Raw genomic sequence first — 10,616 nt, forward strand, 5'->3', positions numbered from 1 at the left:
GAATTTGTTTAAACTTAAAAAAATCAACAATTTTAAAATAAGTATTTTTTTATAAAAGTGTTTTTTTTTACAAAAATACAGTAAAACGAATAAATGTTATGGCTAGACTTTACACACGTAAACTTTTCGTACTGCGTACATGAACTAAGTCAAGCATACGAATTTTCTTCTTATGTGAAGCATATGCATACTACATTGGCCATTGAATTTTCTTCTTCCTTTGCCATTTCTTCTTCACGCAACGAATCTTTCTCAACTATTTTATTTCTACTGGATCACCCTTACCAATTACTGTTAGCAAAATAATGTTTGTATAGCACACAAAATTCATTAAGTCTTAATGGCTAATAAGCAAATAGTCAACCATGCCTCTTCTTCTTCTTCTCTTCTTCTTCTTCTTCTTCACGTTGACTTCTATTCTTTCTTCCCCATCTCATCTCTCTCAACTAGCATTTTGTTTCTCCTGAATTATCCCTTACTAACTCTAAAGCAAAGTAATGTTCGTGTAGCACTCTAAACTCAAAAGTGGTCGATCCATCGTAATGGCTAATCAGCAAATAATCAACCATGCTTCTTCTTCTTCTTGTGTGGCCTCTCTCAAAAGATATGATGTTTTTCTTAGCTTTCGAGGAGAGGACACTCGCAAAATCATCACAAGCCATCTCTACCATGCTCTCTTCCAAGCCGAACTGGCAACCTACATAGACTACAGGCTTCAAAAGGGTGATGAGATCTCGCAAGCTCTCATTGAAGCCATTGAAGAGTCACAGGTATCCGTCATCATCTTCTCAGAAAAGTATGCTACCTCCAAATGGTGCTTGGATGAAATCACCAAGATTATAGAATGCAAGGAGGGTCAAGGACAAGTTGTTATACCCGTCTTCTATAAAATAGATCCATCACATATAAGGAAGCAACAAGGGTCTTTCAAGCAAGCGTTTGTGGAACACGAGCAAGATCTTAAGATCACAACTGATAGGGTGCAAAAATGGAGAGAAGCTCTCACAAAAGCAGCTAATTTGGCTGGGTGGGACTTTCAAACTTATAGGTACTACCATACCACAACTCTACCTTTCTTCTTAATTAATTAATGATCTTGTTTTCCCAATCCCAGCAAAGGAATATGATCTTGGTTTTCTTTCTCTCTTTAAGGTTTATAAAATCCCAACATTTCATATGAACTACTAAACTTAATAAAAATATACTTTAAATCATTTGTCTTTTTCTTTTCAAACTTTTGTTACCTGAACAAGAATAATGTTATTATAATTAAGATGACGAGATTCTGATTCGGGTACAAAATATGTATATAACAACTGAAATCATGGAAGTTATGATACATGATTGCTATTAGGGGAAAAAGGAGGTCAAGACAGATCTGCAATCCGCATAAAACAGATTGTCATACCAAACAGTTTATGTTTAACTGTCCACAGTTTCAAATGAAGCATTTATTCTTACTATAGAGTTGGGAGAATGGAAACTAGATGAATAATAGAATAAAGGTAGAATCTCACAAGACATACTAATGAGTGATCACGTTGCTCCATTAGAGTTTAATGCTACGTAAGTTTATATTATCATAGTACTCTATCTGTGTGTCATACTATATATTTCTTTTTTTTTTTGGATTTGTCCTAATGTGTTTGTACTGTATTTGTTGATTTGTATCTTTTAGATTTTTATATTAATACATGCATAACCTCACATGCAATTGCTCAGTAAGCTAAGGGGGCTGCAGGAATGTTCTGCCTACTAAAGACAGAAAAAAAGTTATCTTCTTTTAGTGAATTTATCATTTCTAAACTCTATTTTTGGTTGAACCCCGACTCTATTATTGTGTCTCTCTTGCTCTACATCCCCCCACTTGTCCATATATTGCAATTGGTGGTACATTCTTTCCTTCAATGTTTTTACTTGCCATTTTTATGCCAGGACCGAGGCTGAATTCATTAAGGACATTGTTAAAGATGTTTTACTCAAACTGAATCTCATATACCCAATTGAATTGAAAGGACTGATTGGAATCGAGGGAAACTATACCAGGATTGAATCATTATTGAAAATTGACTCAAGAAAAGTTCGAGTGATCGGAATATGGGGCATGGGTGGCATTGGTAAGACTACCCTGGCAACCGCCTTATATGCCAAACTGTTTTCTCGATTTGAAGGTCATTGCTTTCTGGGAAATGTAAGGGAACAAGCAGAGAAGCAAGGTTTAGATTTCTTACGCACAAAACTTTTCTCTGAGTTGTTACCAGGAGAAAATCATCTTCATGAAAATATGCCCAAAGTTGAATATCATTTTATAACCAGAAGACTTAAACGAAAAAAGGTTTTTCTGGTTTTGGATGATGTGGCTTCCTCAGAACAATTAGAAGATCTAATCGATGATTTTAATTGCTTCGGACCAGGAAGTAGAGTGATTGTAACAACTAGAGATAAGCACATATTTAGCTATGTTGATGAGATATATGAAGTAAAGGAATTGAACGACCTTGACTCTCTTCAACTTTTCTGTTTGAATGCCTTCAGAGAAAAGCATCCCAAGAATGGATTTGAAGAGCTATCAGAAAGTGTAATTGCCTATTGCAAAGGTAACCCTTTGGCTTTAAAAGTTTTGGGTGCACGTCTTCGTTCAAGAAGTGAACAAGCATGGTACTGTGAATTGAGAAAGCTCCAAAAGATTCCAAATGTGAAAATTCATAATGTGTTAAAATTGAGTTTTGATGACTTAGATCATACTGAGCAGGAAATATTTCTAGACATTGCATGCTTCTTCAAAGGAGAATATAGAGACCACATAATAAGTCTGCTGGAAGCTTGCAATTTCTTTCCAGCCATTGGGATAGAAGTCCTTGCAGATAAGTCTCTCATAACTATTTCTCCTGAAGATACAATAGAAATGCATGACTTAATACAAGAAATGGGTTGGAATATTGTTCATCAAGAATCTATCAAAGACCCAGGAAAAAGAAGTCGGTTGTGGGATCCTGAGGAGGTGTTTGATGTTTTAAAATATAACAGGGTTAGTACAAGTTTCATTTTCATTATATTTGGAAATTCATGCATGTTCGTAGAATGCAGCTAGTATGATGGTATTCACTAACTGTTATCCTGAATTTTGTGTCAGGGAACTGAAGCAATAGAAGGCATCATTTTAGATTTGTCTAAAATTGAGGATCTACATTTGAGCTTTGACTCCTTTACAAAAATGACTAACGTAAGATTTCTTAAATTTTATTATGGAAAGTGGAGTAGCAAAGGTAAAATTTACCTTCCTAAGAATGGTCTTAAGTCATTGTCTGACAAATTAAGGCACCTTCAATGGCATGGATACTGTTTGGAGTCTTTGCCATCAACCTTTTCTGCTAAATTCCTTGTTGAGCTTGTCATGCCCTACAGCAACCTTCAAAAGCTTTGGGACGGAGTTCAGGTACATGAATCTATCTATTCTTATTACTTTTTGTTTTTAAATTTTTACAGAATTTCCACAAAACCATTGCTTGCGTGATGTGCCTATAAATACTCAATTTCTTGTTCACTCGAAGCACTGCATGTGACACGTCTTCCTTGTAACAGAATCTTGTGAATCTAAAGGACATTGACCTTAGATACTGCGAAAACCTGGTTGAGGTCCCAGACTTATCCAAGGCCACAAATCTGGAAGATTTATCTCTTTCTCAGTGTAAAAGTCTGCGTCAGGTTCATCCATCCATTTTGTCTCTCCCAAAGCTTCAGAGTCTGGATTTAGAAGGCTGCATTGAGATTCAAAGTCTTCAAAGTGACGTTCATTTAGAATCTCTCCAAGACCTTCGTCTCAGCAACTGCTCATCCCTCAAGGAATTTTCAGTGATGTCAGTGGAACTTCGAAGATTATGGTTAGATGGCACACATATCCAAGAATTGCCCGCATCAATTTGGGGTTGTACAAAACTCAAGTTTATTGATGTACAAGGTTGTGACAACCTTGACGGTTTTGGGGACAAGTTGTCTTATGATCCAAGAACAACATGTTTTAATAGTCTGGTCCTTTCTGGGTGCAAACAACTCAATGCATCGAATCTAGATTTTATCCTTGTTGGTATGCGGTCTTTAACATCGCTAGAGTTGGAAAATTGTTTCAACTTACGAACACTCCCTGATAGCATTGGCTTGCTGTCATCATTGAAACTCTTAAAACTAAGCAGAAGTAATGTTGAGAGCTTGCCTGCAAGCATCGAGAATCTTGTAAAGTTGAGAAGGCTTTATTTAGATCACTGCATGAAACTTGTGTCCCTGCCAGAACTTCCAGAGTCCCTGTGGTTGTTAAGTGCAGTTAACTGTGCATCTTTGGTGACAAACTTCACTCAGCTGAACATACCCTTTCAACTTAAACAAGGACTTGAAGATCTCCCTCAATCTGTTTTCCTCCCTGGAGACCATGTTCCTGAAAGGTTCAGCTTTCATGCTGAAGGGGCTTCAGTAACTATTCCGCATCTTCCACTTTCTGACTTATTATGCGGCTTAATTTTTTGCGTCTTTCTTTCTCAGTCACCCCCACATGGAAAATATGTTTATGTTGATTGCTTTATCTACAAAAATTCCCAAAGGATCGATGGCAGAGGCGCCAGACTTCACGATCAGAATTTGATTTTGGATCATGTGTTTCTTTGGTTTGTTGACATAAAACAATTTGGAGATGATTCCTTGCTTAGGAGGTTACAAAAAGGTGAAGCGTGTGATCCTTCCAACATATCATTTGAATTCTTGGTGGAAGATGAGGATGGAGAATGGTCAACAAAGAATATAAAGGGGTGTGGTATCTATCCTATATATGTCCCTGGACATGGTTATTCCTCTAAACAAAAGGGGTTGGAGTTGGGGATTGAGGATAGCTCTAGAGATATTGTTGAGTTAGAACCCGACAGTTCTAATGATATTGATGAGTTACAAGTTAAAGGAACTAATCATAACAATGAAGATGACCAGACTAAGAAATTGCAGGAAGTTGTGCACCAAACAATTACTACAGGTTTGCAGCATGTAAAAGTGGACTCAAATGACAATTCTTCATGTCACAGTTTTGTAGGTATGAAACTTCAATGACTCCCTCTCGATAGCTCCTTATTTTTGCTTCATTTGCTGATCAATTCATGTGTGTTGGTATCCACTATCTATAAACACAAACAAAATAAAAAATCGAAGAGGGTAAAAATAAGAATGAAGATATGAAAACTTATTGGCTTATTTTTGCTTCATTTGACCCAATCACATTTGTGAGCTGCAATTTGAAACAACGAAACAGTTATTCTGATAATTCTTCCTTGGCAAGTGGCTTTTTGTATGCCTCTTAGAGGGGCTAAAGGATCTAATGCCTCAATCTTATGATGCTGTCATTTGAGATTGGATTATTGTAAGAATTTGGAGGTTAAAATCACTACATTATTTACAAAATTTCTCTTACTTGCATTAGCTTCAACAATTGTCTTTTGTGTTAAGGTCGACTAGGATTGGAAAGAAAATTTAATGATTAATTTTTTATTTTGTTACCTTCAACTTCAACAGCAGATGGTACAAAGAGAGAATCACATAGTTTCAAGGAAGAAGATTACTATATAAGTTCAACACCTGAAAATCAAGTAAGTGACTAATATGTATTAGTAGTATTGTTCTCCTCTTTTAGCTAAATTAAGAAAGTATTTATATATGTCAAATTAATTTCAATATTTATAAAAAAAAAACTTTGCTCATTATCACTCTATTTCACTTAATTTGACAAATGACACTAAACATATTTATCAGATTATCCCCTTTGACACTCCAAGTGCTTCCAACACCGATTCAAATCTGAGTATTGAAGTGTTAGAAGAAACAGACTTGACATACAATCAAGTAGACAAATGTTCTACTCCAATCATGTTAGATGAAGCTCGTGCTCCTGAGGAGAATGACAATCTGCATCAAGAACCAGATTGGGATCCAATTGCTGAGCTTGAGAACATGTTATGTGATAGTTATAAGAGTTTTCCTATGTCAACTCTCTCAACTTCTATTTCAGGTCCAAATGTGGCAGCTATCCTTGAAAAATTAGAGACCCTTTTGGAGACCTCCCTTGAAAATATCTCTTGTGATGATGAAGTCAAGCAACAATTCCATCAAGTGTTGGATCAACTCGTGCAATTTGAAGACCAAGTTCCTGTTAAGCTTCGCCCTGTAATTAACAAGTTAAAAACTTTCATTGAAGGTGTCGATGCCAGATATGTTACTGCCCAAGAAATTATCCAAGATTATAATAAGCTTCTCCAATCAAGGTCTCCTCTATCAAAGCATTTGGAAAGTGCCAGAGCCCGACAATACCAAATTAATTCTAAAGTCTCTGAAGCTAAAATACAAGTTGAAAAGATCAATTTTGAGATTGTTAAACTAGAACAAAAGATAAGGGTTTTAATTGAGACTAGAAACAAGCTAAAGAGAGACTTGGACAATTGTGATGTTGAGAATAACAAGCTAAAGACTAAGGCTGCACAATGGTTGCCAAAATGCAAAACTGTCACCACAGCTTTGAAGGAATCCAAGACTTCTTACAAAGAGGCCATAACCAATAAGAAGAAAGCCGAACATGAATGGGATGATCTAAAGAAGAACTTTGTGGCGAAAAGATTTGAATTGTCACCAGCTTATGCATATTTTGACATTTAGGTCTTTGTAATATGAACTTGTTTTACTATTTTCATCATAGAAATGTTATTTGTACAACAACTTTTATAACTACGTAGAGAAAAAGAAAGGAAAGAGAGAGAAATATGACATGCAATAAATAATATAATGGAAGGAAATAGACAAAAAAATGATGTTATATAAATAAATTATTGTATGAACAACAGACTCTTTTCATTATTTTGTCACCTTTCTTGGTTGACAATGGATGTTTGGTTATTTTGATGTTTGGATTGTTTAATTTTCTTTGCTATTTCTTAACTATTAGTATACTTTTCAGTTGACCCTGAACAATTTATTTTGCTGGCTAACTATGCCCTATTCATGGCCACAGCCATCAATTGTTTATATCTACGAATTCATGTGCCCTGCATCAAAATTGCTGTTATATTACACTAAAATATTATTATATTACTGTAGTAGACTTTTTTTCTTGAAAGGTTACCGTAGTAGACATATTCACCAAAAAAATAGGTCTTAATGAATTAGATTAAAAACAGTGCCTCATGTACATGGATTTTAATATTATGACTAATCTTGCCTAATTGTTCTTCCCTTGTTCTGCACTGTTTCTGCATCGTCCTTCCACTTCTCTAACTCTAATAATGTTGGCAAATGTTATTAAGTAAATCCTCCCTAATTTTATTTTTTATCAGCTGTACATTCATTTTTTTTTTCTTTCGATGGGTCCCTGAACTTATAGTTGTTTCTTAATAGGTTCAACAAGGACCCAATATGAACCTAATTAAAAATTAAATATAAGTTTAGAAACTCGATTATAAAAAATAATTCAGGACCTATTTAAAAATAACAAATGATTCAAAATTCTAATTAAAAAACTATCAACCTTACCACTACAAGCCGGTATTCACATTTTTGTAGAGATTCACAGTTTTTTAATTAAGTTCCTAAATTATTTGTCATTTTTAAACAAGTCCTAAACTTTTTTTTTTCTTTTTCTACTGGTCCTTAAACATGTATTACCCCGGTTCTTATTACAAGATCTAAATAATTAATTTACCAGGATTAAGAAAATTGGTTAATTTAATTAAAAATATTAAATTTGTATTAAATATTACTTTTTTTCCAAAATTAATAAATATTAATCACTTATGTTTCTCTCATTGTCATAACATTCTAAGACAGGTTTTAATTAGAGGTATTTTTTTGTGAAAAATAATTAATGCTAAAGATATTTTAGGTTGGATCTTATAAAAAAAGATTTTTTAACTTGGACCTTACAATATTGGAGGTAATATTTGTGATTTTAATTAGGTCCAACAACAATCTAATTAAAAAATTAATGCAAATTTAAGTACCAAATTGAAAGAAAATAATACAAGAGGCTAATTAAAAAATGGATAAAAATTTAGGAACCCTAAGAGTAATTAATCTCCTCTCTATAATAATAATATTTTAATTTTTCACCACTTATCAAGAAGATCATCATAGGTTCAAATTTTAGTGTGATCATTATTCACCAAAAAATCAAGAAAAGTAAATAGTACATATACTAATAATGTAAAATGTTTTTATATTGCAATCTAATTTAAATCTAAATTATTATATATAATAAGATTGTTAAATTTTAATATAATTGCTTCAAAAATCATATTAATGATGATTTTTAATTGATTAATAATATAAAATTATCACATATAATAATGTATAAAAATTAAACTCACTTATCAAACAACAATATATGAAAATTAAGGGAGTATTTGGTTTGATTGCTTCCTGCTTTCATTTTAGAATGGTGATGAAAATGTGTTTGGTTGAATTTTTGAAAACATTTTTAGTAAAAATATTTTTCCAAACGAACCAAAAAATGAAAACAATAAAAACTTGTTTTCAGTATTTTCAGTTGAAAATAGGAACCTTATCTTGACTAAAATGAAAACATGTGATAATAAATATAATTTTAAGCAAATCTAAAAATACATTTCCTTTTTTTTGTCTTTCACACGCTTCTCTCATTTTTCGACAAAGCAAAAAACAAAAGTGAAACTAAATATGTTTTCATAATTCTAATCCTTTGAAAATGAAAACAATTTTAAAAAATGAAAACAAAAATTAAAAATAAAAAATAAAAATACAAACCAAATACATATTTAATGTAAAACTTGAATTTAAATTTTTTTAGCCCAAATTAAATGTAAGCTTTATATATCGGCCAATAATGCAGGCTAAGCCCACAAAAAATCCATTAAAATCCTGCAAAACTAGACTTTGATAGGGTTTGGATTTCATTTTTTAAGCTCAAATTAAATCCGGATTTTCTTGACCTAGTCCATTACAGCTGTGCATGAGACTAGCTTGATGGTCAGGTAACCCGTATTGTTACCCATATAAATTTTTTAGAAAAAAATTCATCTAAGCAATGAACTTAAAAAAAGTGAAGGAAAATTTGTAACGTAACACTAATTAATCTCCTCGTCATATTCACAAACGTAATTAGTCTCATTTATTTCTAAAAAGAATAAAAGCGTTACTAGTAATATGTGCATAACGTGTCAATCAACATACAATTATCCTAGTAATTCTGAATTTAAGTTTCAATATGCAGTAATACAAAATACAGCGCATTAATATTATTTTATTGTTAGATATGAAGCTTGAAAATAGAGAATTTGAGAAGAGAATTTTTCACTGATATTAATTTTATCGAACTTGATTAAAACTGTCATTATAAATAAAAAATAATAAATAATCAATTTGATTCCTATATTTTCTACTCACGACAATTTTCTGTCTGTTATTGTGAAAATAATTAATTTATTCTAAAATTGTGTAAATATACTTACAATTTAGTGTCATTGTCAAGTCCTTCCATTAACATTGAGTGCTTTTGTTGATAACACGACAAATGCAAATTATTTTGACCTAATATTCCGTCTTGGTTTAAAATCTTATTCTTCGCAGACAACGCAAAGAATCGGGAGTCAAATCCTTATGCTTTGTTTGGACCAACGCCAATTGTAATTGCAACTGTAATATAAAAGTAAACTGTATTAAATTATGGGACTTTACGAAATTTCAATTCTATTCTATTTTTAGAAATGTTATTTTAGGAATATAACATTTTAGTTTCATTCGTGGATAAATAAGAAAAACATGTTTGATTATATTTTAATATTTTTGTGAATATCTTTTAAAATTTAAAATAAAATATTTTAAAAAATTAATGATATTTTAATAAATAATTCCCCATATTCCCATTAGAATATATTATTCACCTCCCTCCTCATGGAAATAATAAAAGTGTAGGAAACTGTGATACAAATTAAACTTATTACATTCATAAAAATCAATAATATTTGAGAATAATTTTTCAAAATTTATAATAAACATATTCCTATGTTACATTCCTAAGAATAAACTTTTATTCGGTGAAACAAATCCACTTTATACTATTAGTAGTAGGTTAAAAAAAACATATCATAAAACAAATCAAAATATGATAAATTATAATTTTAGTTCATAAAACTCAAAAGCATAAAATGTTGTCATATTAGTCAGGAAAGTAAAAAAAAATTCAAAATAAGTCATAATGTTATAAAATATAAAAAAATAATGTAATAATATAAGATCTCAATATATTTACCATGAGAATTATTTATTTAAGGAAAAAATTCATATTTCAAATTTTACTACATATTACCATTTTAGTTTTTAAAATCAACTCATACATCCTTTTAAATTTTGGACTAAAATTAGTTACAAGTTACATCTTCAAGAAATTTTTTATAAATTTTATTATTTTCAAAATCTAAAATGATACTGATACCTCACTTAGGAAGAGAAAACCGAACATTTACCCAACCAAAAACCCTAGAAACCTCTCGCGTTACTCAGTCACTAGGAACCAAAGTAGCGCGTAGCCGTACCGTAGCACACAATTTCCCTCAATTTTCATT

General features: G+C 31.9%; 1 protein-coding gene across 2 annotated transcripts; it reads left to right on the top strand.

Moving 5' to 3' along the window:
* The first annotated feature begins 206 nt into the window (after nucleotides 1-206).
* On the top strand, nucleotides 207-6,920 carry LOC100809963 (TMV resistance protein N). Of its 2 annotated transcripts, none has more exons than XM_006572987.4 (6): nucleotides 207-1,048; nucleotides 1,936-3,028; nucleotides 3,134-3,436; nucleotides 3,583-5,071; nucleotides 5,548-5,621; nucleotides 5,785-6,920. In XM_006572987.4, the coding sequence occupies exons 1-6, from the start codon at nucleotides 543-545 to the stop codon at nucleotides 6,679-6,681; spliced, it is 4,362 nt and encodes a 1,453-aa protein (XP_006573050.1). In that variant the 5' UTR covers nucleotides 207-542; the 3' UTR covers nucleotides 6,682-6,920. The 2 variants fall into 2 exon arrangements, with proteins under 2 accessions (XP_006573050.1, XP_003517729.2); XM_003517681.5 differs by having other exon boundaries at nucleotides 5,551-5,621.
* The last annotated feature ends 3,696 nt before the right edge of the window (nucleotides 6,921-10,616 follow it).

This window comes from Glycine max, chromosome 1 (genome assembly GCF_000004515.6).
Source record: "Glycine max cultivar Williams 82 chromosome 1, Glycine_max_v4.0, whole genome shotgun sequence".
Lineage (NCBI taxonomy): Eukaryota > Viridiplantae > Streptophyta > Magnoliopsida > Fabales > Fabaceae > Glycine > Glycine max.

Bases quoted from the DNA above. Each gene is read 5' to 3' on its own strand.
- LOC100809963 (XM_006572987.4), top strand. From the start codon at position 543: ATGGCTAATCAGCAAATAATCAACCATGCTTCTTCTTCTTCTTGTGTG. The intron at 3,029-3,133 runs GTTAGTACAAGT...ATTTTGTGTCAG, and splicing joins ATGTTTTAAAATATAACAGG to GGAACTGAAGCAATAGAAGG. The intron at 3,437-3,582 runs GTACATGAATCT...TCCTTGTAACAG, and splicing joins AGCTTTGGGACGGAGTTCAG to AATCTTGTGAATCTAAAGGA.